General features: G+C 40.9%; 1 protein-coding gene across 5 annotated transcripts; it reads left to right on the forward strand.

The window, feature by feature from the left end:
• The first annotated feature begins 8,159 nt into the window (after positions 1–8,159).
• LOC109879119 (troponin I, slow skeletal muscle) lies at positions 8,160–15,216 on the forward strand. Of its 5 annotated transcripts, none has more exons than XM_020471314.2 (8): positions 8,160–8,264; positions 9,519–9,553; positions 9,690–9,693; positions 10,948–10,989; positions 11,592–11,723; positions 12,786–12,875; positions 13,177–13,353; positions 13,684–15,216. In XM_020471314.2, exons 2-8 carry the CDS (start codon positions 9,543–9,545, stop codon positions 13,762–13,764), a joined length of 537 nt encoding a protein of 178 aa, XP_020326903.1. In that variant the 5' UTR covers positions 8,160–8,264; positions 9,519–9,542; the 3' UTR covers positions 13,765–15,216. The 5 variants fall into 5 exon arrangements, with proteins under 5 accessions (XP_020326903.1, XP_020326905.1, XP_020326901.1 ...); XM_020471316.2 differs by having other exon boundaries at positions 8,173–8,264; positions 9,522–9,553; XM_020471312.2 differs by having other exon boundaries at positions 8,186–8,264; positions 9,430–9,553.
• Positions 15,217–16,907: the final 1,691 nt, after the last annotated feature.

Consider the following 16,907-nt stretch of genomic DNA (forward strand, 5'->3'; position numbering starts at 1 on the left):
TTACCCATGCATTTTCAAATCAAATTGTATTTGTCACATGCGCTGAATACAACAGGTGTAGATCTTACAGTGAAATGCTTACTTACAAGCCCTTAAACAACAAGGCAGTTCTAAGAAAAATACCAACAAAAAAAGTAAGAGATAAGAATAACAAATAATTAAAGAGCAGCAGTAAATAACAATCGCATGGCTATATACAGGGGGTACTGGTACAGAGTCAATGTGTGGGGGCACCGGTGTCAAGGTAATTGAGGAATATGTACATGTAGGTAGAGTTATTAAAGTGACTATGCATAGATAATAAAAGAGTAGCAGCAGCGTATAATGGGGGGGTGCAATGCAAATAGTCTAGGTAGCCATTTGATTAGCTGTTTAAGAGTCTTATGGCTTGGGGTAGAAGCTGTTTAGAAGCCTCCTGAACCTAGAATTGCTGCTCCGGTACTGCTTGCCGTGCGGTAGCAGAGAGAACAGTCTTTGACTAGGGTGGCCGGAGTCTTTGACAACTTTTAGGGCCTTCCTCTGACACCGCCTGGTATAGAAGTCCAGGATGGCAGGAAGCTTGGCCCCGGTGATGTACTGGGCCGTACGCACTACCCTCTGTAGTGCCTTGCGGTCGGAAGCCGAGCAGTTGCCATACCAAGCAGTGATGCAACCCGTCAGGATGCTCTCGATGGCGCAGCTGTAAAACAGTTTGAGGATCTGAGGACCCATGCCAAATCTTTTCAGTCTCCTGAGGGGGTATAGGTTTTGTCGTGCCCTCTTCACGACTGTCTTGGTGTGTTTGGACCATGTTAGTTTGTTGGTGATGTGGACGCCAAGGAACTTGAATGTCCTGGTAATCCGTCTGGCCCTGCGGCCTTGTGATTGTTGACCTGTTTAAAGGTCTTACTCACATCGGCTGCGGAGAGCATGATCACACAGTTGTCCAGAACAGCTGATGCTCTCATGCGTGTTTCAGTGTTACTTGCATTGATGCGTTATTTAGCTTGTCTGGTAGACTCGTGTCACTGGGCAGCTCTCTGCTGTGCTTCCCTTTGTAGTCTGTAATAGTTTGGAGGCCCTGCCACATCTGAAGAGCGTCAGAGCCGGTGTAGTACGATTTGATCTTAGTCCTGTATTGACTCTTTGCCTGTTTGATGGTTCGGGCATAGCGGGATTTCTTATTAACGTCCGGGTTAGAGTCCCGCTCCTTGAAAGTGGCAGCTCTACCCTTTAGCTCATTGCAAATGTTGCCTGTAATCCATGGCTTCTGGTTGGGGTACGTACATACGTACAGTCACTGTGGGGACGACGTAATCGATGCACTTATTGATAAAGCCAGTGACTGATGTGGTGTACTCCTCAATGCCATCGGAAGAATCCCAGAACACATTCCAGTCTGTGCTAGCAAAACAGTCCTGTAGTTTAGCATCTACTTCATCTGACCACTTTTTTTATTGACCCAGTCACTGGTGCTTCCTGCATTAATTTTAGCTTGTAATCAGGAATCAGGAGGATAGAATTATGGTCCGATTTGCCAAATGGGGGCGAGGGAGAGCTTTGTACGCATCTCTGTGTGTGGAGTAAACGTGGTCTATATTTTTTTCCCTCTGGTTGCACATTTGACATGCTAATAGAAATTAGGTAAAAGTGAAGTTTCTCTGCATTAAAGTCCCCGGCCACTAGGAGCTCTCTCTCAATGAGCATTTTCCTGTTTGATTATGGCGGTATACAGCTCATTGAGTGTTTTAGTGCCAGCATCAGTCTGTGGTGGTATGTAGACAGCTGCAAAAAATACAGATGGAAACTCTCTTGGTAGATAGTGTGGTCTACAGCTTATGATGAGATACCCTACATCAGGCGAGCAAAGCCTCGAGACTTCCTTAGTGCACCAGCTGTCGTTTCTGAATATATGCATAGGCCCCTGCCCCATGTCTAACTAGAGGCTGCTGTTCTATCCTAGAGTTGTATGTTCTTAATGTCATCCTTCAGCCACGACTTGGTGAAACATAAGATATTACAGTTTTTAATGTCCCGTTGTTAGGTTATATACATGCTTTCAGTTCGTCCCATTTATTTTCCAGCGATTGAACGTTAGCTAGCAGGACGGAAGGCAAAGGCAGATAAGCCACTGATCGCCTGATCCTCACAAGACACCCTCATTTTTTTCAGCTAAATCTCAGTTTCCTTCTCCGCCGAATGACAGGGATCTGGGCCTGGTTGTGTGTCTGTAGTATATTCCTCCCCTCCAACTCTTTGAAGAAAAACTCTTCATTTATCTGCAGTTCTGATGTCCAGAAGCTCTTTTCGATCATAAGAGACGGTAACAGCAACATTATGTACAAAACAAGTTACGAACAATGCGAGAATTTTTTTGGGGGCATGGTTGGTTAAGAGCCGATAAGACGGTAGCCATCCCTTCTGGCGTCATCACATTAGTTATTATTGTTAAATGCAAATAGCCTCTCATTATCCCCACATTGGATGAATTATAGCTTGCACCCTCCCACTTTGAAAGAAAGAATTATATACTGCCCTATATATTCATTCAACTGAATTGAGGCCATGAGAAGAATGGGAAACAGTTTCCCTTTTTCTACATATCCTCCTATTCGGAGGGAGTGGAGGCTAGAGAGGAGCCGCCACAGTGCACAGATGCTTTTCAAAGGCCTTATGCCAAATATGCCCCCTGTGTGGTGATTGGTACAGCGATTTGGTAAATATTTGATAGCGTGGCCTCATGTCTTTGAATCGCTGGGTCCTTTAGGAGTTGTTTTTAGGTCAGTCTGAGAGACCGTCACTGTTGATACAGGGAAGTACAGGACGTGGTAGGCGGAGAGTATGTTTGAATTTGACCCAGTTCTGAAAAAAATACTTCAACTCTGTACAAAGTATGTCAAAAGATAGCAGCGAGCCGTCGCCTCTCGGTTAATGTCCTGCAGAGCAGTAACTCTCTATCCACATTCAAGAGCTTTCATCCGTGTTAAACAATATGCCCCCCTCTGTGACTGAACAGAAGTGCTGAAGAGTGAGGGGAGTGAAAACACTAAAGGGAAAATAAAGGTTATTTACTTCAAGATATTGATTGAGTCCAAAATAATATTATGATGGGGTGTAGACTGAGAATTACTTTAGCTGTTCAGTGAACCTGAAGATGATGAAGAAGGACCTGTGTCGAATACTTATGATTAATAGTGTGTACTTGTTATGATAAACAGGATTCTTGACATGTGACCTTCGGTCTTCTGTCTTTCTCACCCTGTTTCAAATCCGAAACTACAAAGTAATGGCAACTTGAGACTAGTGACATAACTATTTATGTACCATGGTGTCAAGTAGAACGATAACTGACTTGGGCCTAATGCATGAATCTCTCAACATCATCCTGTACCACAGCTTAAATTGTTGTGTCCTCGGAGACCTTCTGTAGCAGCAACAATATCCATTGTATCATTTCTTGTCTGTTGATGATAATAGTGAAATACTTGATTCAGTACAAGTGGGTCCATTGTCCACAGGCCTAAAAAGAAGCCATGATGTTGACTGGACTGGATACAGAAGACAGAGCAGTGACGTCACCAGGTTTTATTAGGAATGTGGGCATTGGGGAGCAGTTGATACTATCTGTGAAGGCTCGTTGGAGACCCAGTTAATGGAAAACTGTTATGTAAATCCAATCTAATTCCAATTAGAACCACGCTACTCATGTCTAAGGTATGCAGAGGGAAGGTGGAGTGGAGTGGGGGGGTTGTTAAATTATATTATTACTGCGGGTAATTTGCACAAACTGATCGGCTGTAGGGCAATATTTGCTTTCACCCTGGTATCAACTACCATTATTAAACCAAATAGGGAAAAAAAAATCTTATTTTGCTTAGTTTTCAGATTTGATGAATGAACCCTTTCGGATGACACAGATCTCTTCCTTCAAAATAAGTCATTATTTAATTCCACTCCTTTTATTTGGTTGGTCATACTTCAGCAGATATATGTCAGAGTTCATAGTTTCTCAATATACATTGTTATGATCAGATCCTTTATGCAGTATGCATCCCTATTGAACACGACATGCATGGTGTAGGCCCGCCAAACTCAACTCTGGGCCTCGAAGCAAGTGCCACTGCGTTTTTCATTGTTCGCCTCTAATCAGGGACTGACGTAGGCCTGAGACACCAGATGAGTGCAATTCATTTTCAAGTAGAACAGAAAACCAGCAGAGTCCGGACCTCGTAGGGTAAGAGTTGAATAACCATGGTGTAGGCAATACATTGTCATCTTCCTCTAGAACACATGTCAAACTCATTCTACAGCAGGCCGAGCGTCTGCGGGTTTTCGCTCCATCCTTGTACTTGATTGATTATGGTCGCTAATTAGTAAGGAACTCCCCTCACCTCAGTCAAGGCTGCTGAGGGAAGGACGGCTCATAATACTGGCTGGAACAGAGCGGATGGAATGGCATCAAACACGTATTTGATAAAGTTCCACTGATTCCACTCCAGCCATTACCACAAGCCCATCCACCTCAAATAAGGTGTCACCAACCTTCTGTGCCTCACCTGGCTGTCTAGGTCTTAATTGAAAGGAGAAAAAAAAACTCACACTCAGCCTTCCGTGAAATGAGTTTGACACCCCTGCTCTAGAAATTATGCAGGAACCTCAGTGTGCATCAGTTAATTCCTGAGGACTCATATTATCCTCAAGGTTAATGGTGTGTTCAAGACAACTGGGAACTCTTAAAAACATTTTTTTAAATGAGGTCAGAATATGACATCAGTGATCTTCAGGTCGTAAAGTGGAGCTTTCCGACTTTGAATTCCGAATTGGAGGACCGTGCAAAAATATATTTTCCCCACTCGCAACTCGAGTTCCCAGTTGTCTTGAACGCACTGAAGACAGAGATTTCCGAGTTCACAGTTGTTTCGAAAATGACATAAGTAGTAGAGGTCGCCCGATTATGATTTTAACGCCGATACCGATTATTGGAGGACCCCAACACAAAAAAAGCTGATAACGATTAATTGTCTTTTTTCTTCTTTTTTTTTTTCCCCAATTTGTGTATATACACATTTTTGTAATAATGACAATTGCACCAATACTGAATGAACAATGAACACTTTTATTTTAACTTAATATAATACATATTATGGGCTTTTGGATGGGTGTTCTTAAGGTGATTCCACAGGTTGGTGTTTTTTATTTATTTAGCCGTTGCTGACCCCATGCTTACATCTTTTCTTCACAAATAAGACACCTTGCTTTCCCTGGTGCCAATTCCATGTAATTGTCCCACATGAAAATATGAAAATATTTTGACAAACGTTACCTTATCCTAGTGAGATTTACACTGGTATCAAAACGCAGAGGCGGTTTAAGCCTGCACAAAACACAGACCTTATTTGAAGTAGATGAAGACATGAACGGTAAAATTATGAAATATTCCTGTTACATTGCACAACCTTCAATGTTATGTCAGAATTACGTAAAATTCTGGCAAATTAGTTCGCAAAGAGCCAGGTGGTCTAAACTGTTGCATATACCCTGACTCTGCGTGCAATGAACGCAAGAGAAGTGACACAATTTCACCTGGTTAATATTGCCTGCTAACCTGGATTTCTTTTAGCTAAATATGCAGGTTTAAAAAATATATACTTGTGTATTGATTTTAAGAAAGGCATTGATGTTTATGGTTAAGTACACATTGGAGCAACGACAGTCGTTGATTGCTTGTTTTTTATAAGATAAGTTTAATGTTCGCTAGCAACTTACCTTGGCTTACTGCATTCGTGTAACAGGCAGGCTCCTCGTGAGGCAGGTGGTTAGAGCGTTGGACTAGTCAACTGTAAGGTTGCAAGATTGGATCCCCCGAGCTGACAAGGTAAAAATCTGTCGTTCTGCCTCGTTCCTAGGCCGTCATTGTATATAAGAATGTGTTCTTAACTGACTTGCCTAGTTAAATAAAGATTAAATAAAGGTGTAAAAAATATTTTTAAATCCGATTGTTATGAAAACTTGAAATCGGCCCTAATTAATCAGCCATTCCGATTCCTAAGTAGCGAGCTATCCCGTCATAATGACAGGCATTCTCTCAATCGACAAAAGCTGCAGGGAGATCATTGTGATGGTAACACACATACAGAGCATGAAATCATTCCAATCTGTAGTGTTAAGGCCTCCACTGTGTCACCTAATACACCTGACGGGTATCGACAATTAATTAATAATTAAAAGTCAAACATGCCTGCCTGCCTTCCTGCCTGCTTCAAGTTTAAGGCCGTAAGACCCAAGTGTTTACTATCTGTTTATGATGGATTAACCTCTAAAATTAGATGTGTGACAAAGGGCATGTGGCAGACCATAGAATACTAATACTTGAGCACATTTAGGCATTTAGGCCCTGTTCAAAAGTAGTGTACTATGTAGGGAATTGGGTGATATTTGGAACGCTGACTCAGTCTCATGGAAAACAGCACCATGAGACATATCGAGTTTCTGTGCATCACTGCACCGCAGTGACATCAACGCCTGCTATTTTAGAGCATGGAACAGTGGGCATTGTGTGTGTGGATTCCTACCTGCGCAATGCTCAATGTGTGTGTGGGTTTTGTGAGTGCTTATTTATGTGCATGTCTGCATACCTGTGTGCGTGTGTTGGTGTATAATCACACCACACGTGTCTGTGTCATATGCCAAGAAATGACCTGTCCACGCGCCCTCTGATTTCCTCACGTGCGCCGGATGCCGCCAACTTGACTCAGGTCTCTAAACAGAGAGATACAGTAGTTACCTATAGGGTGCCATCCTTCCTACCACCAGGCCCAAGACTACACTACACTAAAGTAAGTGGCTCAGTTGGCCATTACATTACCCAGAGTAATATCCACCTGTAATTAGGCCTGCGCTACTGAGCTCAATGTGTTCTCATGTAAAAACCAGAGCCTCTGGCTGCACGGCTCCACTGAATCATAGTGTCAGACAGCCCCATAAAATGCTCAGTTAAACAATTATGTGTTTTTATAGCTGCCGCACCTGACCGTGAGAACATCATAAGACTGTGTTGTATTTGGAACTGGTCTTGGGAATATTAAACACACTGTAAAAAAAAGATATATTTTACCAATGTTCTTTCCGCTTTGGTTAAACCTAATAAATAACATAAATACATATATGTCTTTTTTTGTTGTCTTTGGAATGACTTATTTCTTCAATTTGGTTACAAGGCAATGTAATCCATTTCCTGTTAATCAAAATATTCAGTTGGTTCTGTAACAAAATAATGAATTCAAAATTATTTCTTCACATGAGACTTTCACATTAACTGGTTTCAATACAGTCCATCTCATAAATGAAGAGCTTCAGTGTCACAGTAATGAGATCTATTAGACACAGAGCACTTTTAAAAACTCAATGTTAGCAATGAACATATGATCATTGGTAGAAGAAGAAAGAAAATAAAAAACAGACCAAATAACCTGGAATGACATTAACTCTCACGGGTGTCCAAAAAGAACAAACTGAAAGCCACACCCTAAAACAGGCCACGCCTCCATCTGTTCTGAAAGGCTTCTGCCACCACATTCCACCCACCACTATGCAATGTGAATGCGAACAATATTTAAAAGCTTTAATTACATTTTGTTGTATTTCTCCAGTATATAATACAATGAAAATGCTATAGTAAATGCTACAGTAATGTCTGCAAAAACACTACAGTAAATACTAAAGTATAGTGCAATCCGTATTAAAACTTTGTTCCAGAAATTTGTATTTATTTAAATTTAACTAGGCAAGTCAGTTAAGAACAAATTCTTATTTACAATGACAGCCTAGGAACAGTGGGCTAACTGCCTTGTTCAGAATGACAGATGTTTACCTTGTCAGTTTGTGGTTTTTATCCAGCAACCTTTTGGTTACTGGCCCAACGCTCTAACCACTAGGATACCTGCCACCCATTATACATTACTATGAGCCGCCCTCATATAACTTTTCTACAGTACATGTCAAAGTAAAGTGCCATTCTTCCCCTTTATGTCTATATCAGGGCAGTGAGTCAAGGGTTGAGGACAGGACAGGGTAGGGCAGGGTCTACACACACACACACACAAACACATGATGATCAAAATGTGGCCAATGTGTGTTAGGGAGGCGTAACAGAGGGGCCTATTTTAGAGAGCCATTCACATGAGGCAGCAGAAACCATAAATCAATCATTCAAAATCATAAACCGATTATTCCTGCACGACATCACTGCTACACTTTCACTCTCTGATTGGCTTCTCTTTTTAAAGGTAAGTTATCCGATCGTATCAGCTCAGTCTATGACAACAAAGAATATTCTGAGAAATATGTGAGATCAATAAAAGCAGATAGTTCTTTTGAATGTTTCAAGTATTTTAACATTTTTGGTTAAGACCATTGTCTAGAGCAATCTGCTATGTAAAATATCATTTGGGTTGACATGGTTCAAAAGGGAAATGTGTTCGCTTTTCAGGGAAGATTTCCTAGACGTTAATGATAAAAATAGATTAAGTAGTTGCCAGCAGTTGGTTGTGTCCAGTTTGTGTTTACTTCATTGGGGTTAGTGTGTTAATGCTTAAGCGGTCACACCTCATATCTTCACCCATATTTACAACAAGGAATTCTCATAATACATTTGTATTTTATTGGTGTTAGACTTGCTTGGTCGTAAATTGGGGCATTGCTTTTGAGTCCCCTCCCACCGTTACTCAATGGCGCGAGCGGGCAACCTGAGGTGTGTGTGTGTGTGTGTGTCTACTTTATTGTGATGTGTGAGGAGCCCAGAGGGTTTGTCTTAACACACGGGGCTAATAAGGCTTCTGTACCAGTAGAACAGCATGCCACCGGAAAGGTCACAAGTTTGATCTTTCCTTGTAATGTCACAATGGTGACATTAAAGCAGACAGCCTTTTTACTCAATGGACCTCAGCTATTTGGTGGCCTGGTGCAGCAGATACTGCAAAATCTCACCTTGCACAGTAGCTCACGCTAGCACCAAAGGTGATAATGGCTCAAGGGTATAGCACCAGACACTTGAGGGGAGAGGAGAAATGCAGAGAAAATGTAAGGAGAAATGAAAAAAGGGATCTTGAGTAATTCAAACGTTTTTCTCCTTCATCGTTCTCCATCATCAGACAATTCCATCCAAGGACCCTATTAACCTTGACAGTGAACCCCTGTTCTCTGGGTAATAAGAGAGCCAAGGTCAGCCTCTTTTATCCAAGTCAGGACATGAGGACCTTGTGGGGGACCGTGATTATCACCTAGTAGCTCAAAATAATCACAAGTCTAATACATGTGTGATGGTAAACTATTACATTATTTTCATATGTGATAATTGTTCCTAGTATGAATCATTGACTCTTACATCTCTGAAACATTCCATATGATGTGAATGTTCTGCCAATAAACACAGCTATGTTGGCTCCCCAGCAGTACTCAGAACAGCCATGTCTGAGGGGTGAGTCTGTAACTGTCACACTCTGTGCCTTTCAATCAATCACACAACTATGTTGGCTCCCCAGCAGTACTCATAAACCAGAACAGCCATGTCTGAGGGGTGAGTCGATAACTGTCACACTCTGTGCCTTTCAATCAATCACACAACTATGGCAATGTTGTCAATATGGGACAGAAAATAACGTCTTCTTTCGATTTGTTTGTTTGTTTGTTTGATTTGCAATATGTTGAAAAAGACCGGTAAGTCAGTTTTGGACATATTTTCCCCCCTCATATACCTTTTGTTGTGCCTAATATCTTAAAATTGCCCTTTCGTTCATTACTTAGCTTTGTTGTGCACAGTTAAACCTTTGTAACAGTCCTTTTGATACTGTATACATACAGTTGAAGTCGGAAGTTTACAAGCGCTTAGGTTGGAGTCATTAAAACTTGTTTTTCAAACACTAGTCAAATTTCTTGTTAACAAAATATAGTTTTGGCAAGTCGGGCAGGACATCTACTTTGTGCAAGACACAAGTAATTTTTCCAACAATAGTTTACAGATAGACGATTTCACTTATAATTCACTGTATCACAATTCCAGTGGGTTAGAAGTTTACATACACTAAGTTGACTGTGCCTTTACACAGTTTGGAAAATTCCAGAAAATGGTGTCATGGCTTTAGAAGCTTCTGATAGGCTAATTGACATCATTTGAGTCAATTGGAGGTGTATTTCAAGGCCTACCTTCAAACTCTGTGCCTCTTTGCTTGACATCACAGGAAAAGCAATTGTCCCAAGTTAAACCATTTAAAGGCAATGCTACCAAATACTAATTGAGTGTATGTAAACTTCTGATGCACTGGGAATGTGATGAAAGAAATTAAAGATGTAATAAATCATTCTCTACTATTATTCTGACAATTCACATTCTTAAAATAAAGTGGTGATCCTAACTGACCTAAGACAGGGCATTTGTATGTAAACTTCCGACTTCAACTGTATGCTATGCAGGCAGTTAGCATGTCATGCTAATGAATAGCCACACTGGCATCTTGGTAACAGCTTGTGCGACTTAACAGGTTAGACATTATAATCTATCAGCAATTGCTGAGCAATTGTCGTGTCACAAGGCCATTTGTCTCAGGCTAACTGATAATCATCCAAATGATCCCAAGACCAATGGAGCAACACAGAAGGACTCATTTGGTATCAATACCAAGCCACATACACAGTAGAAATGAGCCCCTTGCTCTCTAAGACTGTGCTTCAATGAATCCTTGGTGATATGGTGGCAGAGTATTACATTAGGAACCACAGCTCATCCTAATCAACAGAGACAGGCGGTTGTTTGCTCTGTAGCTCCGCTATAATAGAGACCACATATGACTATAGGCTAACATCATCAGTGACTGTAATGAATGAGCCTACCTACATATGAAGATGTGCTAACATCATTAGCGACTGTAATGAGCCTATTATATACCTGTTATGTCTCATCTCTCTCTCTTCCAGAAAAAGACAAAGTACTCAGCGACTCGCAGGTTACTGCTGAAGGTAGGTCGGCCTGTATGGAAGTGAAAAATAACGTTTATTCTTGGTACTGATAGCACATGTACGTTTAGCAGGCTGCATATGACTCGTACACATGTTCAGATGTAGGATCTTAATTTGACCTACAGCATATTGTCACAGCAAATAATCTGGATCCGGCCCAAAATGTTCACATTTTGACGGTGAGGAAATATAACACATTTTCAGTGCGTCCCTCCGGACCTCATTGAAGACCGAATGTGGGCCCTGGGGCAAAATTAGTTTGACACCCCTGCTTTAGTCCATAATGTTGCTTGATAGGTGGTTAGGCTATTACCTTGACAAAAGTAGGCTGGATGAAAAGTGCAATATTGTTAATATAACTGTGTGCTAGTGTGGGTTTTCAGTGAATTTATGTAAATCACAAAATTCTCAGCACCAAAGAATGATCCAATTAAGATCCTACATCTGTACACACACAACAACACCAACAACATACAAGTGCCTTGAAAATCATGTTCACCAAAACTGAAGTAAAGGTCCAAAAACACTTGAAAACACTACATCAGTTGAACTATCAATTGTATTGTCTTATCATTAAGTTGTTCAGCCATGTTTCCCTATAGCAAAAACTGCTGAAGAAAGCTGGGGTCTTGCTGGTCCAGGAGCAAAGCAACAAGGTGACGGAGAGGGAAAGCACCTTGAGCGAGAGAGTACCACCGCTGAAACTCTCCGGCCTATCTGTGCAAGAGCTTCAGGTACACTAACATAACTCTAAGGCCCAAGGTTCAAGTACCTATATAGTGTTTCCTAAGGACTCGAAGCGAGGCGACCATCTCTGTCGGCGCCATCTTGCACTTCTATTATCATCTTGCACTTCTATTGAGTGTATATGGCTCTGGTCAGAGATGGGCCGTATTTAAATGTCATTTGTATTTCACTAGCCTGAACTACAATCCAATGTATTTCGTAACAAGATACAGTACTTTTGAGACCTGCTTTTTTTTGTACTTTATTTAGTAAAAATATCGTTTTTTTGTAGCGGTTCAGAATTTTTTGGCCAACCTGCAGTTGGTATCAGAAGTCTGTTGGCACTATGGTGTGATAAAAGTGTCTGGTAAATGATCAATATATAAATGTCCAAAAAGTAACACTTGCAAAGCATGCAGGGAATTATTCTAATGAGCTCCCCCCCCGAAACAAGGCCAAAACTAATACCCAGTGTGCTTTGCAATTGTTTCTTTTTACATTCTTCTCATTTAGCAGACACTCTTCTCCAGAGTAATTTAAAGTCAGTGCATTCAACTAAGGTAGATAAACAACCACATATCACAATCATAGAAAATAAATCAAATAAAGATGTTACCATTACTGATAATGTTGTTGTAGTGAACGTGTCTAGTTGCAAATGTATTTAGACAATACCTGAATTAGCTATGTTTTGATTATGTACCTTGAAAAGGTTTTTGCTATTTTATTTTAATACATTGGTCTTTAGAGTATTTTTTAAATGTCTTTGTGCATCTTTGGCTCTGGTCAAAAGTAGTAGGGAATAAGATGCTATTTGTTGTGCAGATAGTAGCCATTCAAGCTTACATTGTCTGGACTTATTCTCTGGTGTGCTGTTGGTAAAGAACAGCATCTCCCTTTTTGTTTAGATGTGTCAAAATAAAAATTGTAGCACCCTTCTACCTTTCTCATTGATGAGTGAGTGGAATTTTAAAGTAGTGGCTTTTGTAGTTTGTTTGATGCATCCTCCCACAGTACTTTCTCAACAGTCTTTGGTGGTTTATAGATGACTGAGTCTTTTTTCTTCACAGGAACTCTGTAAGGAACTGCACAGGAAATGTGACACAGTGGATGAGGCACGATACGATATCGAAGCAAAAGTGCTCAAGAATGAGAAAGAGGTTTGTTTTTTTTGTCATGTAAATTAAATGAGTTTTACGCTGTCAGTCTTGGGACAGTTACCTGAAGTTACCTGAGATCTATGAAAGTGCCTCAAAGTGTATTTCGTTGAAGACAACCATTTTCATGTTGACTTCTATTGGTGATTTCAATATTCTATAAGTTCCAAAAGTGCCACAAAATGCTTTCTTTTTCAAATAAAAGCATTTTGATTTTCATTGAAATGCCAAGACCCTAAATGGCAACATGCTTAGTTTATAAGGGTACGGGAGAGTGAACCTTTTGGCTGTATGTACATCTCAGCTCGTGGACCTGAATGCAAAGATCAACGAGCTGAAAGGGGGGAAGAGACCTAACCTCAAGAGGGTCAAGAAGTCTGCCGACGCTATGCTGGGGGCTCTGACTGAGGCCAAACTCAGCTCCAAGGCGGACTTCAAGTCCAACCTGAAGACAGTCAAGAAGGACAAGAAGGAAGAGGAGGTGAGACTGGGAAGTTTAGAAATAAACCTACAATGGCGTCTGGTAATGTCATAGGTTACTGCTCTGTTTCAGCTGGCACTGTGTTTTCTTTGTACGATGTACACAAACACGTGGTACCAATGGGTACTTAGTCCAAATAATTCATCACATTTGATGAAGGTTTGATTCAGTGACGCTGATCAAGATACAGAGTTCATTGGTCTTGTTTGCTGTGCCTGAGTTGTGTTTGATCATCCATACTGTACGTGACCATGGCAACCAGGCCGTCATTGTAAATAAGATGTTTTTCTTAATTGGTTACATTTGAAGGACTGTCCATTCTCTTCACAGAAAGCAGACCCAGGTGACTGGCGGAAGAATGTGGAGTCCATGTCTGGAATGGAGGGCAGAAAGAAGCTTTTCAATAGCTAAAACAGTTACAAATGCACTGGCTCTGTCGAGATCTGTGGCTGCATTACCTGATTGTTTACTAATTCTTATTTTGGATTTCCCGAAAAATATATATTTTTTGCAGTGAGATTGTGTTTTTGGGGAAAGTATGAAGTGTGAGGTATTTTACACTAAAGACTGAGGGAACTATAAAGACTGTGAGAACTAATCAATATTTTTACTAAAACCTATTTAGTGTGGGCTACATGATTTTGATTCCTATCAAGAGAAAATAGTCAAATGTGGAACAACCTAATAATACTCATCATATTAGTTCATTTTGTAAATATTAAATTCCAGTTTGTTATTAAAACACCAATTATTCTGTTTTGGTTTATCTGCCAATATTTATGATTTTTTTAAAATATGATGAAGTTAGTTGTCTTTCATGTTGTTTACTTTTGCCATAATGCAATATGAAAATCTTAAAAACACATACAGTGTAGATGCTGTTAATTACATGGACAAGCCACTCAATCTGTAGTGTTGGATTTTCAAGAGCAGTTCTCCTTTCAGGCTGTGGGTGACACTATAGACAAGCTATTGTACTATTTAACCAAGGTTGCCATTTTCACCTCTGTCACTTCAGTTCAATCCTATCACCACTAGGGTGTGTTATAGCATTACCCTTTCATTTAAAAGTTGACCTGTGGGAGGTTTGTGCTTACAAATGACACCTGGGGGTATCATTCACTACCACTGATCTTTGGTTATCAATGGCAAAGTCAGTAATCATCTTGATGATCACAATCTCCCCTGGGCCAGAGACGTTTGAATAGTCGTGTAGTTCCAGTGAATTATACCAATAAAGAGAACGAAACTGGTTGAATTCAGCAGACATAGACATAAGCACTTTCTAAAATGGGTACCATACTGCGACCAATACGCTGCTACAAATGGCCTATAAAACCAGTCATAAGAGTGTCTTAAGTCCATAATACTGTATTGGATAGGGGAGGCAATGTTTTAGCAGAGAACGAGCTGGCTAGAGGAAGGGAAACGCAGTATGGAAAAACGCATCCTCTCTGCAGATCATACAGATGGAGCAGAGACACACATAGGTGTGTAACCTGCCATCGGGCCACAAAGGGTGGGGGAAGTCAAGCAGCACGCTTCTGCAAATATGCATTCATTTTTATATGGCAGTGATGTGTTATAGTTTTTTTCTGTGATAAAGGACAGCTACTGTCCCTAACCCTTTCCACAGCTCTCTTTGGCATGAGACACATTTGCCTGTGCTGGTAGGAAAATGGTCAAGGCAAATGTGATGGGAGTAAACATTTACAATGTCTGACAGGGGCTCTAAAACTATAAACATGCGGTATCCCATTTGTTGTGGGAGACAGAGACACTCTATCCATTTTGTTTCTATTTACTGTACAATGTGATTCTTTGGGTTGCTGATACTCCTCTAATAAAGTCATCTTTACGTTTTATGATTAGCAGACGGCCCTGTTTTGGATGAAAGCAGATGCGGGCTCCGTGGTAATATTAAACATCCCCACACGATGTTATACGTGACCTTGCTCTGACTGGACTGCAGCAATGACTTCAAAAGGTGCATTGTCTGTTGCTGTACTGTGTGTCACTGTAGACTGGGAAAAAAATCAAGAAACAAGGCTTAAGATCAACTTTGAGTACGTGTAAAGGGCTGGTATTAAAATGAATTGCTCAACATGCAGCGGCCTGCAACGCTTTGATGGGCTCGTAGAGCATCAATAGACAGCTTGGCCAGGCTTGTAAGATACAATAAATGGCTAGGCTACATTGAAGTGTGGGAAATCTACTTTGCTATAAAAGAAGTAGTTCATTTGCTCTCTCTTCCATGTCTGGCGATCCTTGCCAGTGTAATATTTCCTTTCAGCAGTCGCCCTGTAAAATGCATGGATTCTATACCAACTTAGTGACATTTCCTTAAATGACAATAAATAAGGGTTACCCACTAGGGAGGTTGTTGAAATCATTCTGTCAGAACTAACTACCCAGGCTGCCATTTATGGGCATCAGTCGACAGGGCACGATCACCAGAGGGCCTTGGGGGAGATGCTCCTTAAGGCCCAATGAAAGTAGTGACCTGAAGCCCATGCTGAAAGAGAACAAACTCAGCAGATGTGTGGAGGAGTGGTCATCCTCCTGAGTTAGTGGGATGTTTTATTGGCGCTTCCTATGGAGGATAGGCTATGTTGGGCACGTGCCAGGGCCCATCACACTTGACAGTATCTTAATAAACTTGACAGTATCTTTATGCAATGTGATTTAAGAATGCAGCGTCAGACGTCTCTGAAGCCTCCTCCTTGTCATGGTGATGGTGATGGCTCCCCACCTGCTCGGGATGGAGATGGCTCAGTTACTGTAACGGGCTGTGCTGCTTCGTGTGATTTAAGATGCACCTGCGCGTAGGCTTCATACCTCAAACGATATAAACCTTATTGTCCCGTTTCATCACGAGTTAAGTAAGGGGGTTTTCCCACTTGACCCCTTTCAGACAATGTTTGTGATATCAGTTCGCAAAAAAAAGTGTGCAGTGTGAACACTTCAAAAGAACTCCGACCCCTCAAAAGAGCCCTGAAGCGAATCGAACTTGAGACCATCTCGAGAGGTGGTCTGAATTCGGTGCGCTTGAATTCCGCGGTCCGGTTCCCTTTTTTTAGGTCAAGCTCTGAACACAGAGCCCCCAAAGGTTCGCTTTTCATTATTCCCGCACCACACACTAGACTACTGCAACACCGCTTCCCCTGTCATAAACCCTCACATTGGTGCCACTAAAGAGAGAAGATGATGATTTGCAGGTTCGCGGAAAAAAACGTGTACTGTTTATGGATATTGCTTATCGATTGTCAAGGACGCGCAGATATTCCAAAATTAGTTTTTAGTTCAGATTATTTGTTTGCAATATGTGATCTATAGGTTAAGAGAGATTCATAAACTGTTTATTGATTGTGTGGTTTGAATAGTGTGAGAAGACAACCTAATCACAACATAGGGTACAAAATCTATTCTAGCTCTTAAAGGGGCAGTAGCCTAACTTGAGTGTACAATTACAGTATTATTTATTCTGCAGTCCTTCTATTGCTATTTATTCTGTTACCAATCACATTTACATTTTAATAGTATCTTCTGATTGC

The sequence above is a fragment of the Oncorhynchus kisutch genome, linkage group LG19 (genome assembly GCF_002021735.2).
Source record: "Oncorhynchus kisutch isolate 150728-3 linkage group LG19, Okis_V2, whole genome shotgun sequence".
Taxonomy (NCBI): Eukaryota; Metazoa; Chordata; class Actinopteri; order Salmoniformes; family Salmonidae; genus Oncorhynchus; species Oncorhynchus kisutch.

Bases quoted from the DNA above. Each gene is read 5' to 3' on its own strand.
- LOC109879119 (XM_020471311.2), top strand. From the start codon at position 10,924: ATGTCTCATCTCTCTCTCTTCCAGAAAAAGACAAAGTACTCAGCGACT. The intron at 10,990-11,591 runs GTAGGTCGGCCT...GTTTCCCTATAG, and splicing joins CTCGCAGGTTACTGCTGAAG to CAAAAACTGCTGAAGAAAGC. The intron at 11,724-12,785 runs GTACACTAACAT...TTTTCTTCACAG, and splicing joins TATCTGTGCAAGAGCTTCAG to GAACTCTGTAAGGAACTGCA.